Below are 22368 nucleotides of genomic sequence, written 5' to 3' on the forward strand. Positions count from 1 at the left end.
TCTGGGTTACACTACAAGAGAAGTCAATGTCAGAATTACAGAAAGTACAAACATTCACATCCATATTAAACCTTTGATTCGAGAAGTTGTTACATGGATAAATCTCATTCATCACTTTGAAGTGAACTTCTTTTACTTTCGGTGAAATAGGAAAAGAAAGGTAACTGGTTCTTATCTTCATTAAACAATTGCCGGTAAATTTCTGTAAGATGTGTTTTCTCTAGAGTGGTGAAGGTAAGCAGATCGAAGTGAGAACCTTTCTAAAAAATGTATGATTACATGTATTTTTATCTAAGAAATGATAGGCATCCATGATTAAAATGGGCTCCTGAGAAATAACCACAGAGTATGTTAACATACATTTTACTAATGTGACTAAAGCTTGTGGGATTACTTTGAGACAAGTAGCAAATAAGATGCTAACGAGAGACTTCTGTCTGCCAATACAGTCAAAATGGACCTAGCGTTACTTTACCAAGTTCATTCACTGCTGGCTTGCAAGTTAGCATCAAACACAACACAGGCTGCCAGTTGAATGTTGTTTTGAGCTAATGTTAGCATTCAAACAATCATAGAAAGCTAAAACGTTTTTGAAATGATTTCCAATTTCTGTTATTGTTTGTAACGAGAAAAGTTTATTATTTCATGGATTTAACAAATTTCAGTATGACAGTTATGTCATAAACCGTTTAAATCTGAGCATGCGCAACTAACATCATCTGCACTTGTCCAGAGCCGGAAGGAAGTAGTGCTGTTTCCGTTTCCAGAGGCGCCAAAATTAAAACACTTTACTGACAGGGAAGTGACTGAGTGAACTATAATCGTAAAACTACTACTGGACTAAGGTTTTACCATTGAATCTTACCTAATGGTAAGGTATGTCCAATTTACTCCTAAATACACTACGTAAAATAACGTCAACGTGAATGCTAGCTTAACGTTAGCTAAGTCAACGGTACGGTTAATAACGTACATTTAGGTTAAAGTTAGCCCTTCCAGACAGCTATGTTCCATAGCGGTAATGTTACTCCATTAATGTAGCTAGTGTAGCGTTACAGAAAACGTTACAGTGGTGGAAGAACTATTCATATAATTGACTTGAACAAGAAGGCGGTATAACGTTAAGCAAGTAGATATGAAGGTATTGTACTCCAATTGTTTATCTAGCTAGTGCATTCCAATAAAACATATTGTACTTTTACTCCACAGTTAATTTAATTAATTTCTAATTTGCAGATTATATATTTTAAAACCCAAACGAAATACAAATTTGTATTAATTATGACTGCCTTACTACAATAATATGCGAGAACTCTGACAGGGGCCTTTCTAATGTCTGCTTTTAATTCAGCATAAAAACACATATTTATGTAATTTTACTTGCAAGACTTAGTATGTACTAAATTGTGATATTGATCATTTTACTTGACTAGAGGATCTGAATATTTCCTATAGTATAAAGTAAACTGCAATACAAATGTTTTTGTTGTTCACTAAAGACATTTGGGTTTAAGATGTAAAGATGAATATGAGCCAGTAGTTCAGAATTTCCTGGTATTTACATTCAGTCTCCTCTTCAGGAGGTGAAATGCATGCTCTATTGGGTTAAGGTCAGGTGATTGACTTGGCCCATTTTCCCCTCTGCTGAAGTCCCTTGCTTTGTTGGAACTGTGCTTTGGGTCATTGTCTTGCTTCATGATAAACTTCCTTCCGATTAGTTTGTATGCATTTCTCCATACATTTTTAGACAGAATGTTTCTGTACGCTTCTGAATTCATTCTGCTGCTACCATCATCAGTTACATCATCAATAAATATTAATGAGCCTGATCCAGAAGCGGCCATGCATGGCCCTGCAACATGCTTCACAGATGAGCTTGTATGCTTCGGATCTTACTGCCTATGAGTGGAATGGCCTCTATATTTCTGCTCTTGGAGTCGTCTTTCTGAAATTCTTAACTATTGTCTAATATTCATCTTTTGATCTTAAACCTAAATGTCTTCAGTGAAAAACAAAAACAAAGGAATTTGCCTTGCTGTTCCAGTACGTTTGGAGGGGACTGTACATTAAGGAGTAGGCTAAAAAACAGAAACACCTCTTAGTATAATGCACTTTTTTTTCAGATTGATGGCTGACAGGAGGAACAAGGTACAAGTATCGACTCTGCTGATGTTTCCTTGTCCACGTCACTGAATTTCTAGCAGCTCTGGGGGCACGCTGCACTGTGGCTGGCCTCTGACCTTGCTTTGGAGGTGGCCATATGATAAACTAGTTGCAATAAAAGGGTCACACGCAAGTGGTTGAAAAGGAGTTGAAGATGAGGAAGTGGGGAGACCGACTGAATAAGGTTGAGCAGCTTGCTCAGTCGTTCCAGCTGAATCCTCTGGCTGCACACTACAAACCTCGACTGTGGCCAATCCAGCCTTCCTCTGTATGGAAGCTCTTCCCTCGTCAAAGTATGGCTATCAGCTTCGCTCAGAGCTGCAAAGAGGTAACAACAGACATTTCTGACGCTGTACTATTTCATCAGTTTGCACCTCATTTTTTACATCCTGTGTAACGGGGAGAAAAAACTGTCATTTGTGCCTTGCATTCCCTAGGATGTACATGTTTTTGCACTTGAAAAAGAAAAGACGTCCCTGGGTCAAAGGATCTTTTTGGTTACAAGTTATAGTGAGCTTTGGCATTACTACAGGTAAATATACATTGCAAAATGAGGTGCATCTTCTTTTGTGTGTTTGAAAAATGCAATGATGTGCATTGATGGTAATTTGTCTCTTGATTTGTTTTTTCAGGACTTACACACAGTCCTTGATGCACTGCTATGAGGTGATACCAGAGGGCGCTGTTTGTAAGCTTTACTTTGACTTGGAGTTCCACACGCCCTCAAACAAAGGCACTGATGGGAAAGCTATGGTGTCTTTACTTATCCAGGTAGATTTGGATTACATTGGGATAATCATCTGGATCGATTATTTGTAGTATTTATCTTGTTACTTTCTTACCTTAAAGCTGTAGGATATACAGTATATTCACCTGTCTGTGTTTTGTGTGTTGACAGTATGTTTGTGACAAGCTAATGGAAGTTTATGGGATTGAATGCTCCACAAAAAACGTCCTCAATCTTGATTCCAGTACAGAAGAGAAGTTCAGTCGACATCTCATCTTCAATCTCCAAAATGCCGCTTTCAAAGACAACATACATATGGGTATGTTTAGTTTTGCATGGAGGCAACAAAAATGTTTTCTAATTTTCATATGTTACTTCAGGTCACTCTACCAGGGGGGTCCGTGAAAAGTTTTTAGATTCATTCATTTAAATTACCATGATACAATTTTATTTTTTATTTTTTTACAAAAGGGTTCCTTAGTTTAACACAGAATATCTGCATTTTTAAATCTATAATAGCTAGTGCTGTCAAAAGATTCAAGTATTTAACAGCTATTAACCACATTAATATCATAACTCGCAATCACACATTTTTATCTATGCTAAATGTTCCTTGATTTCTTTCTGTCCCAATATTTTGTCTCATTTTAATGCTCTTATCAACATTGAAAAGTGGATCGGCATCAGACGTGTGCTTTGCCATCAAGTGGTATTTCAGACTGGACGTGCTGCGATGATAGCTCAGTTCACAACGACAAAACACACAGATCACTTTGGTCTTGTCAATGGAACCATTTGGTAACTTTTAAAAAGTAAACTTTCCATCCAGATTGGCATCCATTTCGGCGTCTCGTGCTTGCCATCCACTCAAAACGTTACTACTCTTCTGCTGGCTCACAAGCCCAAACAAGTGTGTGAGTGTGCCTGTTGTTTTGTGGCGGCTGTGGCTCAGTTTCCTGCCAATCGGAAGGTTGGTAGTTCGATCCTTTGCCCTGCAGTCCCATGTCGAAGTGTCCTTGGGCAAGACACTGAACCCCGGGTTGCCCCTGATGCTGCACCATCGGTGTGTAAATGTGTGTGAGTATTTATCTGATGAGCAGGTGGTACCTTGTACGGCAGCCACAGTGTATGAATGTGTGCGAATGGTTCCTGTACTATGTAAAAGCGCTTTGAGTAGTCGTTGAGACTAGAAAAGTGGTTTATGAGGGCAGTCTAGCTGAATCCGGTGTGATGTTGTTGTTGCAGCAGCATGTAAAAAAAACGACAAAGTTTACTAGACCAAAAAGGCCGCTAATAAATAGCAATTAAGAAAATTGACGCCGTTAAAATCAGTTTGCGTTAACGCCGTTAGTAACACATTTATCTGACAGCACTAATATAACTCATGGATTAATTGTGTAATCCAACAATTTATAACTTTTAGAATCTGCTACATGTTTATTATCTTTCTAATACATTTATTTTGTCACATAAAGACTATAGAAGTGTAAAAAATAGGCTACATCAAATTCTTTCAAGGGACATAAATTAGGGGCTCTCTGATATATTCTCTATACATTCTGTAGATACACATCTTGTAAGGGTCCTTGGCGGAAACAAGAATGAGAACCTCTAAGTTAATATATTACGTTTTGTTTAGGCAGATTTGTCCATGCAATTCTTCACCCAGTCCTGAGCAGACCCAACAGTGGCCTGAATGTTGGGATAAATTCACTGGCAGAAAACGGTGAAACACGGTTAGTTTTTCAGACTTAAGAAAATGAAAAAATGTAATTGTCTTTGCTATCATCAATGTGTTTAATTTCCTTTACTGATGTATTGACAGCGGAACAACAGCAGAAGAGACCACAGCAAAGGCAGTAGAGATGGCTGAAAGTCCACAGGCTAAGAGGTGCAAGCAGGAAGAGCGAGACCTCAGCTTCCTCCAGGTGAAAAACAAGAATGGCCAAGTGGGTCTCTTTGTTGATCTTGGTAAGAGAAACCTTAAGCCAATATTCTGCACCCCTTTTACACAGATTCTTTGTAGACATTGCCAGTATGTATGTATGGATAGATAATTGTGATTGTTATTTACAAAAACAGGTGTTTACACCAAGAACAGAAATTTCCGCCTTTACAAGTCATCAAAAGTGGGACAGAACGCTGCATTCACGTTGGCAGACGACAACACGTTTATTGACAAACCTGAGAAGGGAATGTCTGCCGAGCAAAGTGTGTTCTTGGCTTCCTTAGTCTGTAATGTGAGGTACATTGAACACAGTTGAAAAAAATAAAAAAAGTTTTCTGTGTGCTGAAAATATTACCTTCATCAAGCCACAGCATTAGAACTTCTTTATGTGTTGTATTAGTTTCACAGGTCAAAGAATTCTTACCTCAGAATCCCCCAAAACAAAGGAATCCAAAACCTTGAAGCCTGATTGCCAGCAGGAATCAGCCACAAATCCAGGTAACACTGACCTGACAACAGAGGCTTTTCTCTACATACACGAATAATGTTTTATATAATAGTGAGCTTATCAATATTCTTCAATTTTAAGTTTATTTAATTTTCATTTTCCCCATCTGTCACTTGCAGACTTACTGTCTGGCTGCCTGTCGTCCCCTCATAAAGAAGTGGACAACTTTGTATTAACTGTGGTTAAAAAGGATGGTGTGCATGGAAGTAAGTGTTTGGGCATAGAAAAGAAATGCTTTTGCAAAAGATGTCACTTTCAAAACACTTTCATGTCTTGTTAGAGACCTTATGGCTTCAACTAATGATCATTTTCAACATAGATTAAACAGCTGATTATTTCTTTTCAATAAATTGATGAGTTAGTGTTTACTTCAACAGGCATCAGACGGTGGAACTACTTTGCTGCAGACCAACTGCTTGTCTACGACATTGCAAAATATCGCTGGTGTGAAAACGTGGAAAGGTTCCATAAAAGCAACAACATCATGTATGTGTCATGTTTTGTTGACTATCTTTAGGCATGCTCCACTTCCCTTCTGATTTGGTGTCATCCTCCTCTGCAGGATTGTTGTGGACCTCAAAAAGGAAGAGTGGTATCAGAAATGTCATGACCCTGAATGCAGGGACTTCAGGTCCCCAAGTAAGTAATGACCTTGAAAGCTGACATTTTGACTTATTTTAAAAAGTTTTATAACAACTCAAGGGCACTTGCTCTTTCTGTGGGGTGATGAAGTGCACAATGGTGGTAACACACAACCAGTCTGGGTTAATCATTTCTAATGTCTAACAGGTTACCCATTGCCACAGGAGATCTGCGTCAGCTACATCATGGCTCTGGTTGGTTTGCTTTAATTGAACTAGTATCACGACGGGCTGAACTAAATATGCACGACATCCTCAATACAAGCTTAAATACATGGTGTATGATAATGTGTTCTGTTTACTTTACAGGATGAGGAAGACCAGGCTTACTTAATGGACGATGCTGGCAACATTGTACCCAGCCAGGCACCAAACCAGGCACCAAACCAGGCACCAAACCAGGCCCCACAGAGCGCAATGTGTCCAAAGGAGGAATCAGCTGATGATTGGGGAGATGGAGAGGATGATCAGGACTATTTAGAAAGCCTGGATGACTTTGAACAAAATAGCGGAGAAATCTCTGATCAGCTTTTGCTCAAATGTATGGCAGATTTTGACTCCCAGTAGAGGGTGAGTTTTATTTTATTTTACACTGGCCGGACACCATCAAAGTCAACACTTTGGAATCCCATTAGCATTTACAAGCATCATAATGTAGTACAATGTACACCCATAAGGGGTGGCTGGTGTATAAACAGATCATGAATGACAATATAGTAAAATAATAGGTAGTCATAATAGGTCATAATTGTTCATAAAATACACTTAAATATCTGTAACTGCTTAGATATACATCAGTGTGTTATAAACCAGTTGTTAAATGTTTAAGTAGTGCTTATAAATGATAAACCGGGAGACTTAAAGTGTTGCCAGTGCATGCATTAATGCTCTTTATGCATTCTAACAAAAATAGGTTTCCAGCTACCAAAACATTAAGAAATCATACATCCATGAAAACATATTTTCCAGAATAAAAAGACAGAAACTTAAGTCCAATTTTGGAAGAATGTATTTATTTGGAACAGTTGAGAAATAAAGATACTGTACTTATAACTTGAGCACAAAACTGCACCTTTGCCCTTTTCATATCATAAGTCATTCAAGAAAAACAAAAAACAATATGGCTTGAACTGTCAAGGAGGCCTCGACGTGATGAGAAGATCAAAATCTAGTTAAGACATCTCAATTCACAACAAAATATTTAATCGCAACTGAAGTGTTGCTTTGTTTTACATAAGAAAAGTTAAATGTGTCATGGAATTAATTTAGAAAAACTTCTTTTAATAGAAACCGTGATACCAGTGTTCAAAATATTTACTGTGAAAACTGAAATGTGTAAAACAATTGAGTGTGAAGCTTTATCTTGCAACCTTTGGCACTGAAATGTGAAACAAATAAACCATGCTGTGTTAAAAGAAAACAAAAACGACCAAAAAAGGCACAAAAAGTCCATCAAGCAACATGATTCCCAAAAGGCCACAAATTAAATTATGCAATTAAAAAGGTTTATCAATCCTTCAGCATTGAGAAACATAGATTATCAGGTACAATACTCTGCATACAAATATACTTTCAGCAGATACACTATTTACAGGTTTAAGGATTACATTAAATACCAACTTTAATAGATGGAACAAAACATTAAATAGGTGTGTGTGTGCATGTGTGTGTATGTATATAGATATATATACACACACACACACACACACACAACATTAAATAGCCTGTTCAACAGTAGTCACTGTTTCTCCCAAGAATTAAAACTGCAGGAAATGTTTTCATCTTTCTGACCTGGAAGTAGTCAGACATAAAGGCAGTTTCAGGCTAGCAGGTTACATTACCCCTTTGTGTTTTTAACATCCTTATGACATATTCTGAACTAATTAGCCAGTGAACATGGGAAACATTTATTGGTACAATTACTAGATGAAGCAAAACATTCTTTAAACTGAGATTCTCAAATTGTCACTGAAAGACAAATCGAGCAAAACCCCCCTCAGTTAATAATAATATTCTGGCTGTGCCTTCTATTGGACTTTCACCTTCACTACAGTACTCCCCAATTCTGAGTTTACATTTTAAGTGTGGCATAGAGTTCATCAATTTGCTCTCTGAAGTGATTCCGGAGCTCGGCTCTCTTGGCCTTCAGGGTGGGTGTCAGCAGGCCGTTCTGGACCGAAAACAGCTCAGGATGTAACGCAATGTCTCTCACCTGCAGAGAAAAGGAGCGAAAAAAAAGAACAAACTAGTTAAAATAAAACCCCAAAATATTCAGTTTACCATGAAATTATACAAAAATCAGGACATTCTCACAACTGATATTTGTAAATATGGCCTTAATTAACTATTTATCAAAATAGTTGCCAATCTGTTCTGTCAGTCAATGAAATCAATAAATCATTTCAGCTCTAATTTGAACATGTTGAATCAAACTTTTAGCATTTAAATTAGCTGCCTGGCCAAATGCAGCAGAATGGTAGATTTAGTACTTGAATGTATTTTGATTAAGTCAAACAATCACCTGCTCAAAAGACTTTAGTCCTGCTTCTTTGCCCAACCTCAGAAGGTCCTCCAGAATGGCATTCTTCACATCCTAAACAGTCAGAAAAAAATGTTAGCATGTATAGCAACAAGTATGGTGGTGTGTTTGAGCCTGTTATAGTAATAACTCTCACCTTGTTATTGCACAGCTCAGAGTAGGAGCCTTCAATCCCTTTTTTCTTGATCCAAATAGGTAAAAAGTCTGGATCAGGTACCACAATCCCCACCAAACACGCCTGGAAAATGCAACACAGATAACATGAAGATTAGTGTCTCACAACTGTACCAAACTAGAAACTGTACTCTTCACTATGATAAGAACCAGTTTCACATGAATTACTAACCTGTAAGCTGTCGCCATGAACAAATATCTGGGCCACTGGATCACTGAGATTATACACGCATTCTATTTTCTCGGGAGCGACGTATTCCCCTTGTGCCAGTTTGAAAATGTGCTTCTTTCTGTCAATGATCTTCAGAGTGCCGTTCTGCAACAAACCACAACAAAAACACAACTTGAAATTAAATATATACACACACACACTGATCGGCAGACAAAAAATAACTAAGTTGAGTATATTGAGCTGAAGACATCTTTTAGTTACTCTGTTTACTTAGCTATTTTGGTAAACAAAAAAAACAGTGTGCAGTTTTATTATCTAGGCAAATACAAATATTGGCTCGGGACTTTGTATCGGCAGATGTTCAATACATCTGATCGGGATTGGGGGCCAAAAAAGCTGATCGGGATGTCCCTATCTATCCACGACAATCAACGATGAATAGTGCCCTTCAGCCTGCCCCGCTTACAGGAAGCCATTTCCCAATATCTCCTGTGTGCAGCCATCCATCCTTGTCGATTGCCTCTGCAGTTTTCTCAGGATCTTTCAGGTATCCCTTGAATACATTTGGTCCTTTGACACACACCTAGAGGGAGGGATAACATTGACAAAAATCACATTTCAAGAAATCGTGGTGCCAAGAGAACGAATCAGACTTTGGTTATCCTCTGGCTTTTCTTCCAGCACCACCAGCAGGTCAAAGGTTTATAGTTTGCTTAGAAACTAATGCTATTTCCATCAGCCTCAGTTGTCCTTTGTGTGTAATGCTAAACCAGCAAAAGATATCACGCTAACATGCAAACTAGGATGGCGAACATGGTAAACATTACACCTGCTAGACATCAGCTTGTTGTCATTGTATGTCATGCATGTACATTATGTTAGTATGTTAGCATGCCGACTTTAGCATTTAGACTCTTAACTTGATGGAAAATTGTTCCAATGAACTTGTTCATTGCATATATCATGATTTACTTTGCTTTCTTTAGTTTTCTCTGCAGTCAAGTGTATTTTCTGACCCTCACTACACTGTAATAAAAGGTTTAACATCCAGTTTTTCTCATTTCTTTTGGTTCTTTTCATAAACTATGCCTGACATTATGCTTCTCTTCAGAGATAACAAATGTTAACATGGATTGCTTTTAGAATAACCTACACTGGCCATGTTAATTGTGATGACCACAAATGCAAATATAACAGTATAGCTTTATGTGCTTTTAGTTCTTACTTGACATGGGTTTCATTGGGCTGTGTATATATAGAAAGGGATGGTTAAGATTAAATCACTATTTGGTTGTGGTCTCAGTTTATAATCATAAAAAGTCAAAACAATTCTAGAATTAACCTTCAAGTATAAGTTATTTATCTCTACAAAGTACTGTCGGTTAAAAAAGCAAGTACATACATTTTACCACATACGGGATGTATTTGATTGTTACTAAAAAAGCACTCCTCACCTCTCCCTCTCCATTGGCTGCCAGGTAGTTCATTTCTACTACATCCACTAATTTAACAGCGTTGCAGGGCAGAGGAGGCCCAACGTGACCTGAAGACACAACATAGTCACAGTTCAGTTTCATGGTTAGAATTTTAAAACAAAATTTCACTCATGGGCCGTAATACATGAGAATGGACAATAGTTGGTACCTGCTGTCCAGTCCCCGGGCATTGTCATAGAGCACCCAGCTGTACATTCAGTCTGGCCGTAGCCTTCATAAAACTGGAGTGTAGAGCATGTTTTTAGTGGCATTCACGAAAACAAAACAGTTATTGATAAAGACTGGCCAACTAATCATGAGATTGGCAAGTGGATGTGGCTCACCTGACAGCCCAGTGCAGCTCGTAGGAACGTGAGGATTGTTGGAGACACGGGTGCTGCTCCTGTAATGATGAGTCTGACACGACCACCCAGGCTTGCCTGCAAAGTGTGAAACAAACAGGAAGACCATGATTTGTTATACATAACATACATTTTTATACACATAAAACTGACTGGTGGTTCAAATAGGATTACTGTAAGGAACTTAAACAATATCAAGAAATATTAAATGTATAGAAATAAGTATTTATCATTCTGTTTAAGTACCTGCTAACAGAGGACCGAGCCTCATTCAAAAGAAAGTATGTGATATGTAGGTAGGTTTTTGTTTTTTTAAGCAAGTGGAAAATGTAAACAAAAACAAAAGATGCAATGTTTACCTGCACTTTTTTAAAGATGAGTTTGTCCCACATGCTGTCTTTTCTGACCACACCACATTTAAGTTCTGCCTCCTTCCTCCTGAAAGCTAAATCGAGCAGCCATTTCTTCAGAGGCGTGTTGGCTTGACTGAAAACCTGTGAAGAATTGAGCTTAATTTAAAATAATTTATACATAATATCAAACAAGGCAGAAGACCAGAAAATTGGACATTTAGTAAGTAAACTAGAATTTCCTGCAGAAAGTGCTTGTGAATGCTCATTAAGTAATAGTTTAGCATGTCAAATTAAAGTGACAAAAAAGTCATAGTATGTTGAAAAAAGTAACCAAAAGTCATAGTATAGTATATTAAAAAAAAAAACATTAAAAATTAATCTGTAATTTACAGGAATGTCTGTGTGTTATTCGCATATCTCTTGAACTGTGAGTCTGATGGATTTCAAACTTACAGGCACGAGTAATCGAGTGCCAAGTTTGACGTTGTTTGGATTACAACTGCAAAATATATCATTAAATATATATCGTAAAGGAAGCACACATTGGCTTTTGTTGCTCTAGCTGCTGGCCAGTCCCTCCCCTCACACTGCACAACACAGCGCTGGACCAGAGACAGAGAGGGTCAAAGAAAGCAGCGAAGCTTTGGCAGCTAAACATACCTCAGACCCACAAAATTGTGCAAAGTAGCACTACTTTGGACTGTCTTTGACTTCGAATAAACAAAAGACAATTCACGAATTTAAAGGAGCAGAGTATGACCAAAAGTCATAGTATAGTATGTTGAAAAACAAAGGAACAAAGTAAAAGTATATAGCAAAAACCATTGACACATGCTCAGGTCCTTTTACATGCACAAAGGGAGAGATGTCAAGAGTGAGTGGGCTGGTGCCTTGCTCAAGGACACCTTTGCAGTGCTCGGCTACAAGTCCACATTCTCCATTCTTTTGGAGACTTGAACCCACGACCCTCCGGTTCCCACCCCAACTTCCTACAGACTGAGCTACTGTCACCCCCAATACCGAGTTGTAAAAAAAGTCATAGGATAGTGTGTTAAAAAAAGCGATTAACAAAGTCATAGTATAGAATGTTGAAAAAAACAGATAAGAAATTAATAGTATAGCATGTCAAAAAAGTGATAGTACACACATTCAGATCCTTTCACATTACACGTGTTGAGACTTGAACCAGCGACCCTCTGGTTCCCAACCTAGCTGCATATGGACTGAGCTACTGCACCCCAAATAGTATTTTGAAAAAAGTGATAAAAAAGTCATAGTATAGTATGTTGAAAAAAATCAGTTTAGAATGGGAAAAAAGAGATACAAATACCATTTACTACTTGTGAAACAAGTAAAAAAGTCATAGTATAGTAGATTGAAAAAAATGATTAATAAAAAGTATAGTATAGTATGACCAAATGTTATAGTATATTAACAAAAGTCATAGTATAATATGTAAAAAAATATATTTTTAAAGTGTGAAAAAACGTGATGGGGAAAAAAAGTCTATAGTATGTTGAAAAAAGTCATAGTATAGTATGTTGAAAAAAGTCATAGTATAGTATGTCGATAAAAGTCAGTTTAGTATTTGGGGAAGAAAAAAATTATAGTATAGAATGCTGAAAATAGTATACTATAGTATACTATATTTAAAAAAGTCATAGTATAATATGCAGAAAAATATCTGTTTAGAATGTGAAAAAGTGTGATGGAAAAAAGTCAGTATAGTATGTTAAAAAAAGTCATTGTGTGGTATGTTGAAAAAAGTCAGTTTAGTATTTGGGGAAGAAAAAAATTATAGTAAAGAATGCTGAAAATAGTATACTATAGTATACTATATTGAAAAAAGTCATAGTATAGTAAAAGTCATGAAAAAGTCATAATATATGGTTTAAAAAAATAGTCATAGAATATGTCAAAAAAAGTCATAAAAAAGACATAGTATAGTACATCAAAAGTCATAAAAGTCATAGTATAGTATGTCAAAGAAAGTCTGGAAGAAAATGCATACTCCGCATAAATCCCTGGTAAACTTAGCCTGGAAAAAGCTTAAACAATAGATGGTATGTATATAATGACCTCAATGTGAGCACCAGAATGCATTTGCGAACATATGGATGTATAATATGTCTGTAAAAAATTATAAAAGTGGGCATATCAGCGATTTGAAAAACTGGTACTCTGTGCTTTTGTCCAGAAATGTCGAGGACGTTCAACAAGGGCTGTCGATGAAGGAATGCTTGTGGCTCCTGTCATTTAGAGGCTCAATTGTGTATGAGAAATAAGAACTGTGGCTGTGAGAGCAAGTTAAAGTAATGTAATATCTGTAATATCACATTGAGCAGCCCTTAAAATGCAGAAAAAAGGCACTAAACTTAAACAGTGACTAAACATTTTTTTCTTTCTAATAGCAGGTTTTGTGAATAGTTTCCAAAGTGAAAGTATGTAAGAGAGTAGCATTTAGAAGAAGGAAGAAGACTGAAAAGGATTTAAAGACGGCTCTGTTGACATTTTATGTAAAATTAATAAGCTAAGTATTTTAAAAACTACGAATGTTTGGAGAAAGAGCTAAACATTTTAATATTTGAATGAATTTGTAGCTGAAAGTATGCAGTAGTGGTAGTCGAGCAACAGTAACACAATTAGTAAAACACATTCATAGTCAGAGGGAAGTTTCTGAAAAAAACATGAATCATGAATTAGCTGGCTCTTTTCTTGATCCACTTTTGTAGACTATAACATGAGTAACATTACACAAACCTCTGACCTTATCAAACATGCGGTTGAGTAGACGTGGAACCACAGGGAACACTGTAGGCTGAAGCATTTTCAAATCGTCCATCAAAAGTCGAATGTCGCCTTGGAAGTAGCCGATTCGAGCCCCGTGGATGAGGATGACACACTGATGAAGAGAGAGTGGTTTATTCATTCTTGTTGCAAGTTAAATCATTTCACAATTTAAACACAGGGGGGAAGTGTTGTTGTGGACATTTCACTCCATATCCAAGGTTTGTTATTTAAACCCACTGTATTTTCAAAATTCAGAAGGTGTTACTGGTCATGCTACTATGTTACCTTATAGGTCAAGGATGCATGGACATGTATGGATCACAATTTCAGCAAAACAGCTAAGGAGGACATTAAGTTGGCCAACACGTGTGGCATTTTTGGTGTCACCACATAACACCAGACACAGTTTCTCGTTTTTCTTTAAAGCTGCAAGGAGCTGGGTATCATTTGAAAGGTTTTGTGGTACCTCTGCCAATACAGTACACGTGTTTCAGCACCAATACTATTTTTATAAAGAAGGCCAACTTTCAGTACAGTTTTAGATACCTGCTGTCACACACACATTTCAGTCATACTCAAAAAAGTCCCAGCCCCAAAGCTGAAGAGGTTAAATTTGAAGGAAATCATAATCATTTCATCATCGTTTTGATAATTTCCAAACAAAAACAAAAAGATTTCTAAGTGTATAATTTAATACTTCACAATCATTCCGACAGTAGTCTTATGACTCATTAAACGCCATTTATAATTTAATTGTGGAATAAAGGTAAACATGTCCAGCACATACCTGTACAACCCTCTCAAACATGTGAGCAAGGGGGAGATAGGATACATGAATGTCATGGAGGTTCAGCATGCAGTGTACCTGTGTAGAACACAAAACAAAACACATGCAGTTCAAGCATGGCGTACTGTACCTCCACCACCCTCTCAAACATGTGGGCCAAAGGGAGGAAGGAGATGAGAACATCTTTACTTTTGGGCATCAGCTTGCCCTGGATGACAACATACACAGGAGCAGGACAGAGGAACATTCTATACTAGGAATTTCAACATTTTTACAACCTACTATGAATTTTGATATTTCTACAACATACCATACTGTTTTTATTACATACTATGACTTTATATATTTTAACAATCTACACTATGAATATGGTTTTATATTTTTCACGACATTTTCATGATTTGTGTATGACATACTATACATGACTTCTATGACATTTTTGTGATGGACTATGTCATGGCAAGATCGGATAGAGTGTTTGAGAGAGAGCTGGAGGTTTGGGTCAGCTGTTTCCTTTGACCCTGCTCACCCCAGCGTCATTTCACTGTTCAGCTTTTAATTATATTACAAAAATAAGGTCACATATGTTTAACCTTTGCTTCGCAGTCTTGTTATAACTCTTATCCGGTCTAGACAGGACCCGAACAAGTTGTGATTCTCTCTATGAACTCAGATTTCTAACGTCAATGGTAGTACATCAAACGTGCTGTGTAAGTTGCTAACTAATGCTACTCAAAATCACATTTCATATAACTGATAGAGAAGATAGTATTTGCTTCTTAACTAGAAAGACAACTGTACTACTGCCTTATATTTGATGTTCAGTTCTAGTGTTTTTTAGGGGAACATTAACTGTAAACATTTATTTTAAATGAGTTGCATGCATGCAGAGGAGGTGGATGTACTTTTTCAGCTCTGAGTATCTGCAGTCACACTGTCAGACTGAAAACAATAATTTTAAATGCATAAATGAATACAAAATGTAAGGGAATATTTCTGAATTAAGAGAAGCAGAAGCATCCACCTTTAAATCAAGAGGGCTAGAATCAAACTCACATTATTTCTTCCAAATCTAGCAGGTGGGTTTGTTTACCTCTGTTATTCTAATGAAAGCTGCAGTGTTGGAGATTACATTTCCATGAGTAAGCATTGCACCTTTTGGGTTTCCTGAAAGAAAAAATAATGATCATGATTATACATGGGGTAAAAAAAAAAAAACATTTCCAAAAGGTTAAAGTTGCAAACAAGTTGTGTAATTACCTGTGGTTCCGGATGTAAAGCAGATTAGTGCAAGGTCGTCTGGTTTAGGCAGCTGTAATCAGATCACAGATCTACACTCATGCATATGAAGCCTGAATTGCTTTTGTATTAGAAATGTGCAAGATGCTATGTTTATTAGAGCGCAATACCTAATCTTCCTTTCTGACAGAATCTTGCTGAAGTAAATGATCTAAGTCAAAATAATTTTGACTGTAGTAATTAAGGAATAATTAGGAGTTTTTTTGTCACATAGCCAATAGGTCAAATGAGGTGTGCTGTTCCTACTCACCACTGGTTTATGGAGATTGGCTTCACCGATGGCCTGGAATTACAAACCGTACCGTGATACAGTGAGATATAGCGTGTCTGCGGTAAGTGCTGAGAACAACCATACTTTAAAAACACAGTGCCTCATGCCTAATTTTCATTTAGTTCTGACCAGAACATAACTGAAAACAGTGTGATTCAAAAAGCAACATGAGGAAGTTTAATGAACATCTGCTGATGGTTCATGCTCAGTAGATAGCGATGCCCAAAAAAAAGAAGATCAGGTTGTTATTTTCACCTCCAACTCCTTTAAACTCAGAATCTCAATGCCACACTCCTGTCCACGGGTCACCAGCTCGCTGTCGAATGGCTCTATGATGACAATTGTCTTCACCGTTCGTGCTTTCCCACTGACACAGTCCAGAATCATTCGAGCCTTTTGGGGTACATCACAAATCACTGTTGAGATGGTGGCTGAAAAACAGATGGCACCAAATTAACCACTTAGTTTGTGTCAGTATCACAACTCAGTGTCCTTGATCTAGAGTGCTGCGATGGCAACGCATGTGGTGTGTGGTTAGTGTTTGAAAGAGATCTTTTGTATACCTTTGTCGATAATGTAGCCAATGGCGTCGGTGCCCAGTGTGTCATACAATGGAACTGCCACCATGGAGTATGTGTAACAGGCCAGCTCGGAAATTGTCCACTAAGAGACAAGAACACAGAAGACAGATCAGAATTACTAATAAAAAAAAATATATGAAGGAAATGACTTTACAACACCCACCCAAATAAGAAAATGCTCATAATATGGCTACAGCAGGAGTACTACAGGTAGGACATCCAAACTTCCAAAACCAGGATTTGTTTACATGCAAAAAACATAACCAGGATACTCCAAACCCGGATACTAGTGTGCATGTAAACGAGAATTCTGTATGGATGGTTATATACTGTAATATACAGTATATATATATATTTCTACTACTATATGTAGTGCGTCAAATGGGGAAATCAATAAACAAATTTGGACACGACTGAGGTCATTACTGTCATCCAGCAGCAACGGTGCTGAGTCATTCCTTCTTCTCTTTGCAGATCTCATGCATTCATTCCATGCTGTTGACTGTGACTCTGCAGTTGCTGTGACAGTTGCCAACAGTATGTTGGTGTTCAAGTTATGTTTCTCTGCTGTATGTTGTTGTGTAAAACATTCTAAAATTTGTCTAAAATGTTGGTAATAAATATTAAATATAAAAAACTCCTGGTCATCTAAATTAATTAAAAAAACATGAATGTCACACGGCATTTACTGTAGTATGACGTCATTATACAGACTGACCTTCTCTTAGCACCCCCAACTCTGACTGAATACAGTGGCCCTGTCCAGCAGTCATCTAATTGTACATTTTCAGTCTTTGCAATGCATGATGGCAATTAGTTCTAGGCTGGTGACAATTGATTTTAAGCTTTTTTTTTTTACATTGCATTGCGGGATGATCTGAGTCAGAACTGTGCAACGTTAGCGTACGGATGATGTTTTGTACCTCTGGCCTGTTCTGGGAAAAGATGCCAATGAATTTGTCTCCTGTATGAGAGTGTCCTCTGTGAAGGAGAGCAGAGCCAATGTGCTCTGCTCTGTCTGCCACCTGTGCAAAACAAAAGTCAGTTTTTTTTAAATGTATTATGACTTGGCTATTTGTGTATTCATACATGCAAGTTGAATGTTAGATTTCCATGTCTGTGGTCAACATCTTACCTCTCTATAAGACTGCCACTCATATGGCTGGTTTGGTTTCCTTGATCCAAGACAAGGTCCATCATCTGTAAAAGAAAATAAAAGCTCACTTTTATCTACATTCATTGAAAGAATTGTATCATACGTAAATGGTGCAAGAGATACACTCACTGGATACTTTAATCCCGCGTTGGAACACCTCATACATTGTGCATGCATCGCTGTAGAAGTGTGTCATGGGCTCGTCGCTGTCGTTCAGTACCGACCTCCGGGCATATTCTCCACCCTACAACAAAAGAAATCACAACGTTACGACCAGCACTGACACCTCAACCTCAGGACATAGTTCTCTAATCATGAGCACAGGTAAAAAGATGGAGAACCCAGGACGTTCCTCTGATATAAACATGGATCCTGTAGAGTAGATGATGCAGCAGCAGTTATAATTTAAGCTGAAATGTGTAATGATTTTGTGGTACAAAGGCATCAGTGGTTGATGCAAGCATTGACTGGTTCTGGTTTCTCCGGAGATATTTCCTATATAATCATTCTGTAAGAATGACCACTGATTTGCTAGGTTGTGAAAAATCAACTTGACTCCTCTTTAAATTAAATCAATACTCACTAATTTATAACAAGTCGATAACTGTGCAGTTAATGTTAATAGGGTAATAATAATAGGTTTTAAATCCCTGCGGTGTTAAATGAATTGATCAGTGGTCGATGGTTTATTAATTAAAAAGTTTAAGCTGAAAAGACAAAGCAAGTGTCCTGCTGAAAGAGGATACATATCAACCAAATGCATTATTCCCAACCTGGCAACCCAGAAGTTCATTGCATCAGTGGCTTAAATTAAGCTTTGATAGATAATTTATTAAACAAAAATAAAATGAATTACACCTTTAAAGGGGTGCGCTTAAAAATTTGATTCAAGAATAATAATTCTGACACTGACACTATTGATAAAGACCAATTTAATCTCAGCCGAGGTAAAGTTGCAGTGTTGGTAACTTTTTAGTACTCTAAGTGTGACCAAACTGTGAGGATGTCAAAACTTGTAATTCAAAAGGACTTTACCAACTTTAGCTGGTATTAAAGTTCCTGGGAAGGATTGCATCAACATTCCTGCTGAATGAGGTCTGCTGAATGGTTTCCTTCCAGTAGTTGGAAAAAGCTTCAGTTATTCATCTAACACGCTAGATTACAAGACAACGGACTGGCCAATGTGTCATTTTGTCATTTGTCACTGTGCTGTTGGATCCACATTGCATGTATTCATTCAGGATATTTGACCTACTGGCAATTCCACTGACTGCAGGCCGAGGTCACAGGGGGGTGTGAGGGCTTTCGGCCGGGTGGCAAACCAGTAAGTGGTGATGGCAGCGAAGGCACCCATGCCTATGAGTGCGTTGGTGGGCAAGCTGCGCATGTACTGCCGAAAATCTTCCAGCTCGGGAATCTGCAGCTGTCTCAGGACCTCCTGAGCCTGCATGACTGTTCTGCAATGACCCTGCAGGGAAACACAGACAGGAACATTATTGCATTTGAAACATTTAGTCTACTCTTCTTCTACATGTGTGCAGGGGCGTTGAAAATGGGCCCTTTCAGATTGCCACCTTGGAAATACTCCTGTACTCAAAGAAGAACTCACAATAATTGCTATAGGCTATGTAACAATCAAAAAGGCAAACCCGTTTCCATAGTGGTAAAATAGTTAAAAACAACCAAATTATATACTTATTTTACATAACCTATTAATAAACTATGAACAAATTAATAAATTAAATGACTGATTATTTTCTTTTCTTTGGTAAATGTTATATACAGATCTGCATAGATCAATATGTTGATGTCAAGTCTCAATTTGATCATGTGACGAGACGATATATAGTAGCTAGTTTAGGTGCAAAATCTGTAAGGACTAACATGCTGAGCTCAACTGCAAGCTGGAAGCCTAATGGTGCATGCATGTGTGTGTGTGTGTGTGTGTGTGTGTGTGTGTGTGTGTGTGTGTGTGTGTGTGTGTGTGTGTGTGTGTGTGTGTGGTTGTCAGCATACATTTGGGCCCACCGTTACTACCTACCTACCTACCTATCAAGCTGCAGGCAACCGGTAAGTCAACGTTACCCTGTGTCAATAAGCTACGCTGTCCATGGAGTTTCACCTTCTTGAACGCTGTGGTTAACATAGGCTGGGTTTGATCTGTCAATCTGTGCTCACTTGGCCTCCAGGTCACCTCTCTGGTTTTTTATTAGCTTTAAGATAATCGGTGTTCACTTGAAACGTCACAGGGACATTCATTATTGGTACGGGCATTGGAAACTAGCAATAGCTATAAAAGCTGTGATGCTGTACATTGGAGTTGTGTTGCACAAATGTCCATGTCTAACCATTTGTCCCTATTCAAATAAACATGAAATCAAATCAAATGAATGAATAAAGGTATGAGCTATTCTCGTATGAGTCAGACCAATTAACACAACGTTAAAGCAGCGCAAGATAGATAAACATCAGCTACTGCCATCTGTGCCCGTCACCTTATTTGCCGATGAGCCTATGACAGTAAATAGGACGAAGATTGGCCGATTCCAACATCCAGCCAATGCATCTGTGCATCCTTATTTGTAATCATTAACTGGTATCCTTTTTCAGGGGAATCTCTTTTCTTGTTCAGCTATTCTTGTTTTATGCATTCCTATAAAAGTAGTCTATAAACTTCATGAAGTGATATGCATAAAGATTATCATTTAGACCACAAAATTAAATACTACATTAGCAGTAATGTGTTGTTTAAAAGCACTAGACCTTTAAGTCAAATATGCTACTGAAAGTACTTAGAGTATACGTTCACCATTGTTCATGTTCTGCATTTTACCACTACCAATGCATACAAAAGGAAGATTTGCTATCCCATTCAAAAGCTTTGTCAACAAAGACAGACTTTTTCCGAGATTGGAAACGATCACAAACGCTGTACAGAAATGCTACTATACTCATCGTCTGAAGGGAAGTGAGACTTTCTGGTCTGGTATGTTTTAGAAATGACTCATGGGGCTGTAACCTCAAACTTCAAAGTCATGGACATATGGCTCTGTTCCACTAAAATTGTAATAGAACAGTCAAATTACTTCTAATTACATGTTAATGTAAAGTGCAGATTAGAGGAGGCTGTGGAAAGAAAGACACATTTTAAACTCACCAGCTAATATATCTAACCAACAGTTATTTTTCAATTAGGTCGTTACATCGGAATATGGAAATACATTCATTAGTAACTCACACTTTCAACATTTAATGTTTTGTTTATTTCTATTTATTATCGGCGTTATGTACATGCTCAACTCTTTTGACCTCTAGATAGGACGGTGATTGCCCTGTAGGTATACAACTGCCACACACAGTACAGTAGGTAACAATAGACTTCTCACCTACTTCTATAATTACCACAAGGCCTATGGCAACAGGGACCAGTGCCAAAGTTTTGTAGAAATGCTCCCAAACAAGTTACTTTTTTATGACAACTTACTGTAGATACAGTAAATGGTTGGAGGTGCAGAAAGATGAACACAATCAAACAACATTAATGACATGGTCTCCTTAATTTATATTTTCAAATATAAAAACAAAAAGCACTGGCAATATTCATTAAAGCTGTTTGGTTCTATGTGTGCTCTATAACAATAAAACAAAATGAATCCAGAAATCCACATTAAACCTCACACATTCTCCACTACAGTAAGTCTTACAGGTGTTCCTGTCAGCCCACTTCAGTATGTCATCACCAGGACCAACGCAAACGAAGGGAAATGGATACTACAAAAAACTTCAGCAAAGATTGTTGACAAATGAAGATATAATAAATCTCTGTACTCACAGTCCCAGTGTGTTTATGAAGAAAAGTACAGACTGTGTCCAAAGGCGGAGAGCTAGAGTTATCTGACAGGCCCTGACAGGCAGCAGTTGCTATTAGAAGGACTCACACTGACCTCTAATACACCTCTGAGGTTCTCACAACTATGAATAGCTAAAACCCGCCCCTCTCAAACAGAAACACAGACGCGTGAGGCAAACCACCCACTCACTGGAGCAATATGGACATTTAAGCGTTTTTGTGCCTGTGTCTGTCTGCATGTGTGAAACTAGTTTAAAAAGTAATGATGGCCACAAACACAACCAGAATTCAGAAAGAAGTCATTGCCAATTTAAGTGATTTTAAACACTTTACAGTAATGCGTATTCAAGACAAAGTGACCAATATCTTATCATACATTATCTTGTAACAGTGTGTGCAATTCTCGTGTTGCCGAGCATCCAAACTCATGAAGCTATAGCCGAACAAAGATTTACACACTAATTACAAGAAGGTCTTTGTATTTTACATAAAAGATATGTTGACAAATTGTCCTCGTACGATGATATTCTAGAGTATGGGAGCACTAACACTGACTAAACTGAACCTGAGCA

General features: G+C 37.7%; 2 protein-coding genes and 1 long non-coding RNA gene across 5 annotated transcripts in view; 1 reads left to right on the forward strand and 2 right to left on the reverse strand.

The window, feature by feature from the left end:
- The window catches only part of LOC117955875, a 26105-nt gene extending 5639 nt beyond the window's left edge, over positions 1-20466 (reverse strand). The window contains exons 1-2 of the long non-coding RNA XR_004659151.1: positions 20215-20466; positions 1320-1325 (exon numbers count right to left, since the gene is read on the reverse strand). This is a non-coding gene — a long non-coding RNA (uncharacterized LOC117955875). The remainder of the gene's footprint in view (positions 1-1319; positions 1326-20214) is intronic.
- Positions 2095-9159, forward strand: primpol (primase and polymerase (DNA-directed)). The gene is made up of 14 exons (XM_034889887.1): positions 2095-2491; positions 2601-2695; positions 2796-2934; positions 3062-3209; positions 4530-4626; positions 4716-4861; positions 4973-5135; positions 5239-5336; positions 5466-5552; positions 5724-5832; positions 5909-5985; positions 6136-6182; positions 6297-6557; positions 8722-9159. The coding sequence occupies exons 1-13, from the start codon at positions 2318-2320 to the stop codon at positions 6552-6554; spliced, it is 1638 nt and encodes a 545-aa protein (XP_034745778.1). The 5' UTR covers positions 2095-2317; the 3' UTR covers positions 6555-6557; positions 8722-9159.
- acsl1a (acyl-CoA synthetase long chain family member 1a) overlaps positions 6984-22368 on the reverse strand; it is a 21385-nt gene continuing 6000 nt past the window's right edge. Inside the window, exons 1-21 of one of the 3 annotated variants that reach the window (XM_034889733.1) lie at positions 21779-21936; positions 19202-19414; positions 18076-18190; positions 17926-17990; positions 17714-17815; positions 16773-16872; positions 16465-16640; positions 16189-16221; positions 15900-15951; positions 15733-15806; positions 14770-14847; positions 13830-13964; positions 11069-11203; positions 10692-10787; positions 10517-10589; positions 10327-10415; positions 9339-9455; positions 8873-9016; positions 8663-8764; positions 8509-8580; positions 6984-8199 (exon numbers count right to left, since the gene is read on the reverse strand). In XM_034889733.1, coding sequence (XP_034745624.1) covers positions 8059-8199; positions 8509-8580; positions 8663-8764; positions 8873-9016; positions 9339-9455; positions 10327-10415; positions 10517-10589; positions 10692-10787; positions 11069-11203; positions 13830-13964; positions 14770-14847; positions 15733-15806; positions 15900-15951; positions 16189-16221; positions 16465-16640; positions 16773-16872; positions 17714-17815; positions 17926-17990; positions 18076-18190; positions 19202-19396 — 2094 coding nt within the window. In that variant the 5' untranslated portion in view covers positions 19397-19414; positions 21779-21936 and the 3' untranslated portion in view covers positions 6984-8058. Of the gene's footprint in view, positions 8200-8508; positions 8581-8662; positions 8765-8872; positions 9017-9338; positions 9456-10326; positions 10416-10516; positions 10590-10691; positions 10788-11068; positions 11204-13829; positions 13965-14639; positions 14718-14769; positions 14848-15732; positions 15807-15899; positions 15952-16188; positions 16222-16464; positions 16641-16772; positions 16873-17713; positions 17816-17925; positions 17991-18075; positions 18191-19201; positions 19415-21778; positions 21937-22368 lie in introns of those variants that run through there. The other 2 variants (XM_034889716.1, XM_034889724.1) reach the window with 2 other exon arrangements.

Source organism: Etheostoma cragini, chromosome 2 (genome assembly GCF_013103735.1).
Source record: "Etheostoma cragini isolate CJK2018 chromosome 2, CSU_Ecrag_1.0, whole genome shotgun sequence".
In the NCBI taxonomy this organism is placed as follows: domain Eukaryota; kingdom Metazoa; phylum Chordata; class Actinopteri; order Perciformes; family Percidae; genus Etheostoma; species Etheostoma cragini.

Excerpts from the sequence above, each read along its gene's own strand:
- primpol (XM_034889887.1), top strand. The coding sequence starts at position 2,318 with ATGAGGAAGTGGGGAGACCGACTGAATAAGGTTGAGCAGCTTGCTCAG. Across the intron at positions 2,696-2,795 it reads GAGCTTTGGCATTACTACAG|GACTTACACACAGTCCTTGA; the intron begins GTAAATATACAT and ends TTGTTTTTTCAG. Across the intron at positions 4,627-4,715 it reads GCAGAAAACGGTGAAACACG|CGGAACAACAGCAGAAGAGA; the intron begins GTTAGTTTTTCA and ends ATGTATTGACAG.